The sequence below is a fragment of the Dasypus novemcinctus genome, chromosome 21 (genome assembly GCF_030445035.2).
Source record: "Dasypus novemcinctus isolate mDasNov1 chromosome 21, mDasNov1.1.hap2, whole genome shotgun sequence".
NCBI lineage: Eukaryota > Metazoa > Chordata > Mammalia > Cingulata > Dasypodidae > Dasypus > Dasypus novemcinctus.
Window position 1 is genome coordinate 80,439,741 of NC_080693.1, and position 15,180 is coordinate 80,454,920.

Here is a 15,180-nt window from a genome sequence, read left to right on the forward strand (position 1 = left end):
AAAGATGGGGGAATGGAGGAGTATGGGAACACAGTTTGTAAGTACTACCAAAGTTAAGTTGGCATCAAAGCAAATGAGATTGTTACAAATCTAGGATATTAAATTTAAGTCTCGGTACCTACAAAGAAAATCTCGGAGACAGAAATTAGTGCCAGGGGAGGGGGACGGGAATGGGGAGTTAATGCATAATGTGTGCAGGGTTTCTGTTGAGGACATGGGACGGTTTCAGTAATAGAAAGCGGTGAGGGTATCGCAACACTGTGAATGTGATCAGTCCCCCTGAATGGTGTGCTTGGGAGTAGTTTAGATGGGAAAGTTTGTTATATATATATGTTTCCACTACTTAAAAAAAGAGCAACTAAAGAGACAATGGCAAATAAATGCAATACATTGGAACTACATAACACTAATAGTGAACCCTAATTTAAACCATGAACTATAGTTAATAGTATAATTGTAAAAATGTGCTTTTATCAATTTTAACAAATGTAGCACACCAATGCAAGGTGCTAATAATTGGGTGGAATATGGGAACCCTGTACTTTATGCATGATTTTTCTGGAAACCCACAACTTACCTAATTCTTTAAAAATGCAATACATGACCCTAGATGGGATCTAACAAGGAAGGCGAAAAGGCTCAAAGGGAAATTATCAGAACATTTGAAAACACGGGAATGTAGACTGTAAGCTTCCTATCTGTGTTAAAGGTTTTTACCTTGATAACTGCAATTAAGGTGGTTACAAAAGTAAATATCCTTGTTCTTAGGAAATGTACATGACAGTATTAAGTGTTCAAGAAGCATGATGTACATAGCATACAATCAAATGTTCAGAACTGAACTGATAGACATAGATGGATAGGAAGGAAGGAGGGAAGGAGGAAGAAAGGAATGACAAATGTGAAAAGTATCTGGGTATAGGGGTATGTTGGAAAGTATTTCAAAATAAAAAGGTTTTAAAAACTGGAGAAATTAAAACATTTTTAGATAAACAAAAGCTGAAAAAGTTCATTACCAGAAAACCAGCTGTATAAGAAATACTAAAGGCTGAAATAAATGGACACTAGACAGTAACTCAAAGCCATAAAAAGAAATAAAGAAAATAAGTAACTACATATGTAAATATAAAATTCTGTATTACTGTACTTTTGGTGTGGAACTGCTTGCTGTCCCCTCTGTATGACTTAACTGGAAAATGTATAAAATTACATTTTAAATCTATTAATGGGCAACTTCTGCTTCCTGTCGCAGGCATGGCTGTGTCTGCTCCTTCCTTGGGCAACTTTCTGGCTGAAGCCAATGCTCCATCTCTTACATAGGCTGCCCTCCTCGAGGAGAGGCGAGACGGCAGGACCAGGGCCGTGACAGAGGCTGATGTCAATCCAAAGGCCTATCCTCTCACAGATGCCCCACCCACCTCACCAAGAAACTACTGGGCCTCGCTCAGCAGTCATGTAACTACAAGCAGCTTCACAAAGAAACCAATGAGGACGCCAAAAGTCTCAACACAGGTATCTCTGAGTCATCGTGATGGCTGCCAGCGCTGAGCCCCTGGAAATTATCCTATACCTCCCACTGCTGTGTGAAGACAAGAACATGTCCCATGTGTTTGTGTGCTCCAAACAGGCTCTGTGGCAGGCCTGTGGGGTCTCCAGGCCTGTCATCGCCTGCTCTATCACCATCAAGGAAGGCTCACAGCTGGAGCAGCAGATCCAGTCCATTCAGCAGTCCACTGCTCCCCCTAAGGTAGTGTGTCATACATTGTCCATAGGCATGGAGTGTTTCCAGCTACTCTTTATTCTTATAAAATAATGTAGTCTTGAATGGTTTTTGGACTGTTGTATTTTTTTTGTTTTGTTTTACAGGCTTTTATCTTCCTTCTCTTCAATCCTCTAATTCTCCCTTTTGAAAATGAACTAATACCCGGTAGAAGCAGCAGAGTGGTGGCCATTTTTAAAGGCAGGGAAGAGCAGGATAGAGATCTGGTTCCAGCTGTCATCCTCTAACTTCCGAGATACCTCCTATGTGCAAGCAAACAAGGGGGCATGATGGAAGGAAATATCATCCACTCTGTGGCCCTTGTGCTGGCCTACAGAATCATTTCAAAAATGTTTAAACGATCAAGGGGTTTCCTTTGCTCTCTAGGGAACTCTGATGTGGAGGGAAAGCATGTGTTCTGTGAGGTTGTCAGGCACATCTCTAAGCATCAATTACTAATGTAGCCCCACTGTTTGTCTGTGGTAATGCGATGTTATGCTTTCCCACTAACTCCTAGTGGTGCCCGAGGGCAGCAGGGCAGTAGCACGCCAAAGAGATGTGCTGTAAGATTGCAGAGGCAGGCTGGGAAGGGAGACATGGGGCAGCTGAACTTGTCCTTACTGGAGTCAAGGGTGGCAAGGAAAAGAGGGTCAACTAGTGTTGGAAAGATTCTGGAAAGATCACAGAGGCCTGGTTGGAACCTGAAGTAGAGATTACTGGGTCTGAGGTAACATCTTATCTTTGGTGAATGAGGATTTCTTCAGTGGCCACTTTGTACCAGCTCTGAGAGCCCTCAGCCCTGCTTCCTGCCATGTGGGTCAGGTGTATTCTTTATCACACCACCAGAAGGACAGTGCTAATGTGTCATTCATTCTTGTGAGCAGCGTAATCAAGAAATACATACACATTCCAATTTTTAAAAATCTATTAATGGGCATACAATGTAATCTGAGACAATTACAATAAGAAGGGGGAGGGAAAGAGATATATAGGAGTAGAGAGTTTGTATATAACTAAAACTAACTTACTAGTAGTCGAACTAGGTTTTTTTTTTCAGAGGTACCAGGGGCCAGGGATTGAACCCAGGACCTTGTATTTGGGAAACTGGTATTCAACCACTGAGCCACATCAACTTCCCTGAGTTGATTTTTTTTCCCATTTGTTTTGCTTGTTGTTTTGTTTTTTCAGGGGGCACCAGAAACTGAACCCGGGACCTCCCATGTAGGAGGCAGGCACTTAACTGCTCGAGCCACATCCACTCCCTTGAAGTAGTTTTTATTAGTTTAAAATATTGATTGTAATTACAAAGGTAACCACTAAGAGTATAGTTAAAAAATATAGAGAAAAACAGAAAAGGAAATCAAAACAGTATACTACAAAAAAAGCAACCAAAGACAAAAATTTTAAAAGGCAGTAATGGAGTAAAACAGATTTTCAGATTTTACACCAAAAGCACAAACAACAAAAAACAGATAATATGGACTTCATAAAAATTTAAAACTTTTCATGTATCAAAGGTCATTATCAAGAAAGTGAAAAGATGACCTACAAAATGAGAGAAAATATTTAGAAAGCATATATCTAATAAAGGTTTAATATCCAGAATAAAGAAATTCTACAAGTCAGAAACAAAAATATAAACAACCCAATTAAAAATTGGGCTAAGGCGGGGCCACATCCAGGAGCACCCACCCCCAACCAGGGCTGGCACTGCCACCTGCCTTTATCAATCAGACATCAGGGAGAAACCTCTGTGCTTCCCACCCACATGCACCCATGCATGTAAGGGAAGATGTTCTTGGAATGATTATTACTTCACCTCAGGCTGTGCCCTTTCACGTTTTCTCTACTTTTTAAAATGCTAGGCACAACCTAAGAACTGATTTCACAACCCGGTATTAGCCTTCTGTTTGGAAAATCCCGGAGTAGATAAGTGGTATCCAAAATGGGGGTGGGATCAATAATTGCTGGGGCCAGTAAATAAAGTAAAAATGGGGGAAAAAAAATGGGCCAAGGATTTGAACAGACATTTCTTCAAAGAGGATATTCAAATGGCCAATAAGTACATGAAAAGATGCTCAACATTAAAGAAATGCAAATTAAAACTACAACGAGATTAGTTAACAGCAACATTGTAATATTCTTACATCAATGTCAAAGAAGGCACTGTATCAACACTAAGGGTCTATAATGGGGGGTATGGAATTTTTTCTTCTGGACTAAGGAAACATTCAAAGGTTTACTGGGTAATGACTGCACATCTCTGACAAAAGTGAAAGCCACTGAGTATACACTGTGGATAGAATGTTCAAGGCATGGGACTGTACAAACAGTGAATCATGCAGTGGAAGACAGACTGTAGTTAATAGTACAAATATGAGCATGTGTTCTCATGAACTTTAACAAATGTACAATACTAATACATAGAGTCAATAATAGGGGGTGTGTGGAAAATAATAGGGGGTGTTATGGACCATAGTTAGTGGAAACAGTCTGATCATGTTTTTTCACAATCTTTAACAAATGTTCCACAACAATGGAAGGTGTTGGTGGAGGGGTAATGTATGAGAATTCTGCACATTACCCATGACTGTTTTGTAAGCTCACAACTTCTCTAATAAAAAATTTAAAAAATTTAAAAAACACTAAAAAACTACAATGAGATGCCATTTTACAACCACCAGGATGGCTACTATTTTAAAAAATTGACAACAAATGCTGTAGAGATGTGAAGAATTAGGAACCCTTGGTACATTGCTGCTGAGACTGTAAAATGGTACAGCTGCTGTGGAAACAGTTTGGTGGAGCCTCAGAAAATTAACAATAGAGGGAAACGGACTTTGGCCCAGTGGTTAGGGTGTCCGTCTACCATATGGGAGGTCCGCGGTTCAAACCCCGGGCCTCCTTGACCCGTGTGGAGCTGGCCATGCGCAGTGCTGATGCGCGCAAGGAGTGCCGTGCCACGCAAGGGTGTCCCCGTGTAGGGGAGCCCCACGCGCAAGGAGTGCGCCCGTGAGGAGAGCCGCCCAGCGTGAAAAGAAAGAGCAGCCTGCCCAGGAATGGCGCCGCCCACACTTCCCGTGCTGCTGACGACAACAGAAGCGGACAAAGAAACAAGACGCAGCAAATAGACACCAAGAACAGACAACCAGGGGAGGGGGGGGAATTAAATAAATAAATCTTTAAAAAAAAAAAAAGAAAAAAGAAAATTAACAATAGAATTGCCACACGACCCAGCCATCCCACTCCTAGATACGTACCCAAAAGAATTGAAAGCAGAGACTCAGACAGGTATTTGTACACCAATGTTCACTGTAGCATTATTCACAAGAGCCTAAAGGTGGAAGCAACCCACAAGTCCCTCAACAGATGAATGGATAAACACATTGTGACAGACACACAATGGACCATTATTCAGTCATAAAAAGGAATGAAATTCTGATACATGCAAGAACACAGATGAGCCTTAAAGACATCACATTGAGTGAAATAAGTCAGACACAAAAGGACAAATTTTGTATGATCTAATATGAAATAATTAGAATAAGCAAATTCATAGAGTAGAAACTACAATATAGGTTACCAGGGTCCAGGGTGGGGGTCGGGAATGGGGAGATAATGCTTAAAATGTAGAGTTTCTATTTGGGGTGATGGAAAAGTTTTGGTAATGGATCATGATGGTGGTAGCACAACACTGTGACCCCAATTGATAGCACTGAATCTCATATTTGAATATTGTTAAAAGGATAAATTTTAGATTTTGTATATAGTTTTATGCATGTGTATGTTTATATGTGTGTGTGTGTGTATATACACACACATATTTCCTTAATTTTTATTTTTTTAAAGGAGGTGCTGGCAATTGAACCCAGGACGTTGTAGATGGGAAGCAGGCACTCAACCACTTGAGCTACATTCACTCACCAGTAGTAATATTTTGACAATGCTCTTTCATAGTTTATAATAAATGTTTCCAACAATGAAAGGTGGTGGTGGTGGGGAGATGTATGGGAGTCTTGTATGGTATTATTCAAGTTTGTTTTGTAAATTCACAAATTTTACTGTACACTTATGTTTATGTGTGTTCATATATGAACGATACACTTCAATAAAATTTTGTTTTAAAAAAGGGTTAAGTTTAGGTCTTACATATATATTTTACTAGAACAAAATGTAAAATAAACAAACAAACAAAACCCGCCACAGGACTGTTCAACACAAATAGGGAACCCTAATGTAAACCATGGACTGCAGATAAGAGTAAAATTATTATAATATTCTTTCATCAGTTGTAATATATCACACAAATGCAAGGTGTTAATAATGGGGGGGAGTACATGGGATCTCTGTGTTTCTGAATGAATTTTACGTAAACCTACAATTTCTCTAATAAAAATAAATGACTATTTTTAAAAATGATACCAGGAATGAGGAAATCTGTACAAGGGTAGGATGGGAGATCAAGGATGGTGAGGGATCAAGACGGAGAGGGACAGGTAAGAGCTAGTTAGTGGAAAGCCTAGGAAGCATCAAGCAGCAACATATACATGTCGATAAGGAGATAAATACATACAAAGAGTTAGAAGAATCAAAAGGGGCTGCTTATGAGAAATGGGAGGAAGTTGGGAAATTGATTTTCCTAAAAAGCTTTGCAGAAAATTTAGGCTCTTCAAAACAAAGTAATTATTATACACAAAATGGTATAGGAATTTAGATAGTTTTACAAAGTTTTGTTAAAATGCAAAAGCTACTAGATTTCTGATTCATCAATTTACTCCAAAGCAGGCGTCCTGATTATAAGTGAAGCCCATAATCCCAATACTAGACAGATCTGAAGGTAGGAGAATACAACCATGGCAAGGGGCTTCAAAATTTGAAAGTGTCCTGGGCCTTGCCCTCAGAGTGATTCTCAAGTTTGGGAATGTGGATTTGACTCCAAACTCCAAACTCCATGGCTACTACCTACAAACATATCCATTAACCAACTGGACCCTCATCAGGTTGTTGAACTAGCTAACACCCAAGGGCCATCCGTGCACCTCAGTCATGAAGGGTAAGGAAGGGAGTTTGTTTTTATAAAAAGGGAAGGAGGTACAAGAATGACTGAGATATTGTCAGGTTCACTATATAAACACAAGCAATGACTAAGAAATTAAAATTCTGAGGTCACATGGAGAAGAAACTCTAATGAGAAGTGAAGTTTTCCCAAATTCCCAAGTTCTGCCCAGTAATTTCCCCCAAACATTATTCTTCCTCCTTTCTTCTATGAAACAAAACGGCCCACTTTTTTTTAAGTGAAACTTGAGAAAATGATTAAAAAATATATATATAAGAGCAAAAGGCAAGAATAGTAAAGATACCCTTGAAGAAAAAACCTGATGGGGGGGCTCTTGCTCTACCAGATATCAAGACTTACTGTAAAGTTATAGTAACAGATTATATTGACACGAGAAATGCCAACTGAGCAGAAGAGTCCAGGAAAAGGCCATGCAAATAGAAAACTAGATATATGCTGACAGGACTGGCACTGCATCAGTGGGGAAAGGATGGATTAGTCAATAAACTGTACTGGAACAAGTTGTTTTCCTTCAGGAAAAAATAAAGCAGATCCTTACCTCACACAAATATAAACTCTAGGTGGCATTAAACTCGAGTTGAAATTCTTCTTAAACGTGAAAGGGACAACTTTGACACATTTAGAACACAGAGGAGAATAACTCTGAAGACCTAGGTACAGGGAAAACGGACTTGGCCCAGTGGTTAGGGCGTCTGTCTACCACATGGGAGGTCCGTGGTTCAAACCCCGGGCCTCCTTGACCCGTGTGGAGCTGGCCCATGCGCAGTGCTGATGCGCGCAAGGAGTGCTGTGCCACGCAGGGGTGTCCCCCGCGTAGGGGAGCCCCACACGCAAGGAGTGTGCCCCGTAAGGAGAGCCGCCCAGCGTGAAATAAAGTGCAGCCTGCCCAGGAATGGCGCCGCCCACACTTCCCATGCCGCTGACGACAACAGAAGCGGACACAGAAACAAGACGCAGCAAATAGACACAGAGAACAGACAACCGGGGGAGGGGGGGGAATTAAATAAATAAAGCTTTAAAAAAAAAAAAAAAGACCTAGGTACAGGGAAGGAGAGTCATCAATTCTAAAAGAGGGGGCTGGAATGAGATCAGGGAAGGGGCCGCTTCAAAATTATTGGTTGTGTTCTATCTCTTAAGACCAAATAAAATGTTAAATTTTAATCTTAATATGTATATGCAGTATATACTCATATTAAAAGGTATAGATTATTTATTGCATATTAAGAAATTATCTATTAAAGTATATATAAACATTATATATACTCTGTTGTTCCAATGATATATTTCACAATGTTAAGATGAGACAACTAAAACAACTCTCACCTGTGGAGGTACTGAAGATTTGATACTTTCCCCGACTCCACTTCAAGTGTGTAATCTCTCTGTTTCTATGGATAGTAAAAAAGGTAAAGATAAAACAGGTCACTCTTGGCTCTGACCACCATCTTCAGGGCTGTGACTCCCAAAGTGAAGTGCCCTGGAATATAGACATAGACTTTAGGAACTTAGGGGCCCTCAGATATCAACATAAAGCATTACAGAATGACAGGGTCACCCAGATGGCCACTGGCATCTGAAAACTAGATTTGAGGGATAGGATTCAGGGTAATGGCCAGCTGAGGCTTCTTGTATAATCTACAATGTTCAGCCCCAAAACATTAACTACAGACACCGCACAGTCCATGGCTCCATTTTCATGTCTGTGACTTAGACCTAAATTCTACCTCTTGTGCTGTTAGCACTCGCCGTTCATGGTAAGCTGAATAATGGCCCCCGAAGGCAGCCACATCATATTCTCCCGTACCTGTGAATAACTGACCTTTTACATAGTAAGAGAGACTTTGCAGGTGTGATTAACTTGAGGATTCTGAGGTGTGGAGACAATCTTGGATTATCCCAGTGGGCCCAATAATCACAAGGCTCCTTATAAAAGGGAGATGGGAGGGTCAGAGATAACAGGGAGAAAATGTAGGGATGGACGCAGAAGAGGAGAAAAGACAGGACACCGCTGGCTTTGAAGATGGGGGAAGGGGACCAAGCTAAGGAACACAGGTGGCCTCGAGAAGTAGGAAAAGCAAATTTTCTCCTGGGCAACCCCTACAGCTTCCAAAAAGAACATAGTACTGCAGAACCATTTTAGATTTCTGAACTCCAGACTGTTAGAGAATAAAATTTGTGTAATAAATTGATGACTACTTTTAGTGGTAATTAAGGAAGTGAATACACCTTCTGTGAGGTGTCCCTATAACTGCTGTGAATTCACAAGATGAGTCATGGAGGCTGGGGCTCTGTATGTGCCTCTGTTAAGTGCATGAAGGAAAGTATAACATACAAATGCACCTTAAGGGGAGCAAGGAACAGGTGACTATGCAGGGAAAGCAGTGATCTTTTAAAAAATAAAAATGTATCTTTATAATACTAAAAAAACATAAAATACGTGACATGTGAAAACTTAAAGGCAATACTTAATTAATTGTAAAAAAAAGTGCAGCTTCAGACACCTAGAAAATAGAGAGATCTCGACTGGAATGGCATGGGCAGCCTTCTTTCAGAAGTTTTAAGCAATAAGCTGCACCTCGAAGAACAGGTGTGGTCTGGGTAGGTATAAAACGAAAGGAAAGATAATCCAGGCGAGGAAAGGAATGAGAAAAGCAGAGAACAATATAAGGAATGCATTGTGGTGGGAAAGGCATGTGAAGAAGACAATGAACAGAACAGCTTGAGGCAGAGGATTCCAAGGAAGGCAGCAAGACACACTGTTGGAAACAAAGGCTGGAAAGAGACTGGCCAAAGTTCAAACACCAGCTTAAGGGGTTTTAACTTTATGTGCTAGACCAGTGGTCTCTGAAGTAGGGTGCACCTAACTCAAAGGGTATACCCATAAGAAGAAAATTAGAACTTCCTTCTATATTTCTCTCATTTTTAAAAACTTTTTTTGGTGTATTTTATAATGCATATTACACATCAGTTAAAGACACAGGCACATTAATTTACAAATAAATGTGTCAGAGGTACATGCTCGATTTTACCAATGGCATGTGTAACCATCATAACAGTTTGAAGACCACTGCTCTAACCTCGAGAACCACCGGGCTTTTCATAACTAGACCATGAGATGTAATTTAGGAAGATTCAATTTGCACTTCTAGTAAGAAAGTTTGGACATGGATCTGAGATCAAGACAGAAGGAACAATTAGGAGGTTTTTGTAGGAGTTAGGCATAAGATAAAAGCCAATTACAATGCAAGAACTTTTATCATTGATGCAGAGGCAGTGGCTACTGGAGGTTCTGAGGGTGGGGAGAGGGGAAAACTAGGTATAATATCGGGGCATTTCCCGGACATTGGAATTGTCGTGAATGACGTTGCAATGACAGATACAGGCCATTATATATCTTGTCATAACTTACAAAATTGTGTGGGAGAGTTTAAACTACAACGTAAAACACTATAATCCGCACTTAGTGGCAATGCTTCAATGTGTTCATCAATTTTAACAAATGTACCACACTAATGAAGGATGTGTTTTGTTTTTTTAAATTTCTCTCCCCTTCCCGCCTCCTCGCCCCAGTTGTCTGTTCTCTGTGTCCATTTGCTGCATGTTGTTCTTTTTTTTTTCTTTTAAAGATTTATTTATTTATTTCTCTCCCCTTTCCCCCTACCCCGGTTGTCTGTTCTCTGTGTCTATTTGCTGCGTCGTCTTTGTCCGCTTCTGTGTCGTCAGCGGCACGGGAATCTATGTTTCTTTTCTCTGCGTCATCTTGTTGTGTCAGCTCTCCGTGTGTGCGGCGCCATTCCCGGGCAGGCTGCACTTTCTTTCGCTCTAGGCGGCTCTCCTTACAGGGCGCACTCCTTGCATGTGGGGCTCCCCTACGCAGGGGACACCCCTGCATGGCAGGGCACTCCTTGTGCGCATCAGCACTGCGCATGGGCCAGCTCCATACAGGTCAAGGAGGCCCGGGGTTTGAACCGCGGACCTCCCATGTGGTAGACGGACGCCCTAACCACTGGGCCAAGTCTGCTTCCTGAAGGATGTTGTTGATGTGGGAAAGGGTGGGAGGGGTACAGAGTGGGGCATATGGGACTCCCCTACACTTTTTATGTAACATGTATGTAATCTAAGCGTCTTCAAAAAAAATTTAAAATTAAAATTAAAAACAAAAAGTCAATTAGAAACAGGAAGAATCAATAACAGGAGAGAAAAATTATACAGGAAGAATAATATGGTTTTGGTAAAAGGGGAGAAAAGAGACAAAAATGGTTCTGAGGTTTTTGGTCTAGATGCCTGAATGAATGCACAGTGATAATATTATTAGAAAAAAGGAGCACTGGAGAAGTCTACCTTGACATATAAATTTGAGAACTAAGCCCTAATAGGCAATATTTGAAACCATCAGGAGGCACAAGGTAGAGGGAAAAGAATTCCTCCACTTGACTAAGCCCAGAGGCTTTACTGACATGACCAGCTGACACCGACACCGCATTCAAAAAAAAAAAAAAAAGTGTCTAAGAAAAAGTGCAGTCAGACCCCGGGACCCCACCTGAGAATGGGACACACAGACTGAGGAGGTCCCCAACCCAGAGAAAGAGCTGGTGGCTCAGCTCACTGTCCTACCTGATCTGGCTTGAGCTCTTCCCGAACAGCCTGGATGGCGTCCCGACACTCGCTGAGCATGGACTCAAACAGCCGCTCCTTGGTTTCTTCAGTTTCAGCCTAAACAAAGGCAGGATGGAGTACAAGATTTCCTTCTGAGTAAGCCTCAGGGTTCTAATGGGAGGCCACACACCCACGCACGCACACGCATACACAGTCATCCAATTTAAAAAGACCCAAATCAGAGATGGTTTTAATTGTTACTACTATCTTATAAGATTTACTTTTAGTCTTATTATTTGAATATGGAAATGGGAATGCTGTATTTTTTTATATGTCAGTAGAATTACCCTTTACGGATGTAACCCAACATACTTGCAAATTCTGAGTTTCTTCTAGATCCAAGCAAGTGATAAACTTTATTAACCAATACCCAATTAAAATTATACTACTTCTGTCATAAAATATCATATTAAGTTCCCTTCACCATAGAAATGCTACATTCAGATATTCCAGATGGCTACACTGAGAACATTTTTTATGGCAGACAAGGTTGACAAGTATGAGATGACAGTCTTTGTACAAGTACCAGGCGTCACCCCTCTGCTAAACTGTGGGATAAGTGAAAAAGTGATTCACTAACTGAATACCTGCCAAACCACACTATCATTCTAAAGAATCTGACTGAGCGGGTGGGAATGGACAAAAGACAGAAAGAAGATGAACTTGTGTTACCAGCAGACCCACTGTGCAATGAAAACATTAACATTCCATTATTATATTTGACTTTCCACAGAAACTAACATCCAATCTGAAAAAAAAATCTCTCAACTTTCAACTGAACTCTAAGAAAGTTCAAAAGAAAACCCAGCACTGCCAACTCCTTTAAAAGATGGTTGGGAGGGGCTTAAAGAACACTCTTAAGAACGCTCACATTTTTTCCTAGTTTCCATTGTGAAAAAAATTTTCCTTATAAATTACCCAATATAAATTAAACATACTTCTTTATTTATAAGTTACTTCTGCTGTAATTACTTCCTGAGCACACACAACTGAAGATTGTGAACAGAACACATGGCTGTGGTTCCTATATCACCCAGAGCCTTGTTTTTTCCATTGTCAGTGACATCACAGCACTTTTCCTTATTGACTTTCCATTCTGTAAAGATTCCCTTAATCATATTGAGATGTGAGATTGATATGTGAGATCGAGAAATTTCTTGACTTGAAAGTAAAACCAAGCACAATTGAATTTATCCTTTTTCCAAGCTGCTAATATAAAGAAAAAAGACTTCAGGATATCTCTAAAATTTCAAATGTCAGATATATAAAATATTGAATATATTATAATATCATTAACCTTTTTGTGCAAAGTGGAATATAATTCAGGAAATTTTTTTTCAATAATATGATTTCTAGAACTTGTTATCTTGGACAAATATTTTAAAATCCATACTTTTCCATGTCTGAAAACCATCAGCAATATGTAGCAAATATTTCAATAAGCTTTATGTTTAAATTTTAGCTTCCTTTGATTTGAACTATGAGGAATTATCTTATTTGTCAAATCTATTGCATAAGATATGCTAATAAAATGTTTGGGTACCTCAAAAAAAAAAAAAGTTACTTGACTTTCCTGTAGTTCACTACTTAAGGAACAAATCTAGGGCACAGTCATTCTAAAATTCTATTAAGGCAAATGTAACCACCATTAACTCATTTAAACACTGAAGTAGTGCTGTCCAACAGAACTTTTTCCAATGAGGGAAATGCTCTATATCTGCACAGTCCAATTCTGTAGTCATTAGCCACATGTAGCTACTGAGCACCTGAAATTTTAATTAATTTAAATTTAAATAGTCATGTGTCAAATGGCCACTATATTGGATAGTGCAGCTCTAGAGAAATATACTACACAAAAAAATTGTTAAGCACCCCAAAATAGCAAGATACTTTATAAATGTTTAATCAAACTGGCTGGCCGAATTTCCTAAGTTTAAATCTTGTGAAACAGTACAGCCATGTAATAGTTTCACAGATGAAATAAGACATGTGAATAGACTTGGCACTGTTTATGAAACCAACCAGCCAAACACACACGTATGCACACACACATACCAGAGCTATAGTATAGCAGGCAGGATGAAGCACTACATCAGTTTTGACGTCATTCAATCCTGCAAATATGCCACCAACACCATGTTTAAGATGGGTAGGGGTCAGCTGTTGGGGCAATGGGTTTCTCAGTAAGGAAAGAACAAAGTTTGTTTTCCAGCCACATAGAATCTATCTCCTTTCTTGCAGGAGAGGGTACGGCTCAAATTGAAAATTAAAAAGATGCTCTGGGGAGCGGGTATAGTTCAGTGGTTGAGTGCTTGCTTCCCACGTATGAGGATCCCAGATTCAATCCCTGGTACCTACTTAAAAAAAAAAACAAAAACCAAAAATGCTAAAACCCAGATTTAAATCTCTTCACTGCCATGATTATCCTTCCTTCTTTAAATAACTAAACCTCTGCATCAAGGTGCTGAACATAAGCAAACTGTCCCATTACTTCCACCAAATTCTAAGTTTAATTGGGAATTTTACAAAACTTAACAACTGACGAAAAACAAGTATGAGGACTTAAGTCTGCTGTGGTTTTCTCATGACAGCTGCACTACACAGTGACTCGGACCACTAATCACTGGAGCAGAACTTCTCTTGATTCTCACTGGGCAGGGGGAAATGTCTCCAAAAAGGAAGCCTGCCTTTGTTAAGGATATCTTGCTTTTCACTTTTATTCTACAAATCTATGTTTGAGGCCAAGATAATTCCTGGAAAGACAGTATAACAAGGAACACCTCTCAATGAGTAGGGATAGGATTCCTCATCATCTACACCCAGACTGTCCAAGACTGCTACTGAGCCAACAAGAATGGATTCCAAAACCCAAGTGACAAACCTAAGAATTTGTGATCTGACTGCTGTTTTCCCAGGTGTCCCTATGACCCACAGAAATTATAAGCCCAAAAGTATTGTGCTATTAATTCCAATAAGTAAATTCTAGACCAATTTTTATAAAACATCAAACACTGCAGGATATGCTATTCTACTGCTTCAGCTACTCAAGAAACTCCTCAAAGCTGACTGACAGGCTGGAACAACTGGATATCCACACACAAAAGAATGAAGTTGGACCCCTACCTTGCACCATGTACAAAAATAAACTCAAAATGGATAAAAGACACCATCAAGTGAGCCAACATACTCAATGCAGGAGTCCCAGGAGACTACAGAGAATATTCAGAGAAATATGGGCTGAAAACATACATAAATTTAACAAAAGACATGAAAATACATATCCAAGACATTTAATAAACTCCAAAACAGCAAACACCCAAGTAGACTCAAATGATGGCATGTTATAATCAAACTGATGAATGCCAAGAAAAGCAATGCTTAGATCTGCAAGAGAGGCCACTGTATGATGTACAAGGAGCCTTGAGAAAATTAAGTGAAATTTCTCAACAGAAATCCACAGGCCAGAAGGAAGTAGGACGACATACTTAAAAGTACTGAAAGCAAAAATTTACCAACGAAGAATTCTATATCCGGCAAAACTGTCTTCCAAAAAATGAGGGAGAAATCAAAATGACACAATACATAAAAGCAACTAAAAACAAAAAAAAAGGCAGTAATGGAGCAAGGGAAAAAAAGCACACAAGACATACGGAAAACAACTAAACAGCAGAAGCAAGTCCTTCTTTCT

General features: G+C 39.8%; 1 protein-coding gene across 2 annotated transcripts in view; it reads right to left on the bottom strand.

Moving 5' to 3' along the window:
• Positions 1 to 15,180, bottom strand: part of SRP68 (signal recognition particle 68) — a 44,607-nt gene that overhangs the window by 11,402 nt on the left and 18,025 nt on the right. For both annotated transcript variants that reach the window (XM_004454450.3, XM_071210823.1), the window contains exons 9-10: positions 11,451 to 11,549; positions 8,160 to 8,224 (exon numbers count right to left, since the gene is read on the bottom strand). In XM_004454450.3, the coding sequence (XP_004454507.1) occupies positions 8,160 to 8,224; positions 11,451 to 11,549 (164 nt within the window). The remainder of the gene's footprint in view (positions 1 to 8,159; positions 8,225 to 11,450; positions 11,550 to 15,180) is intronic.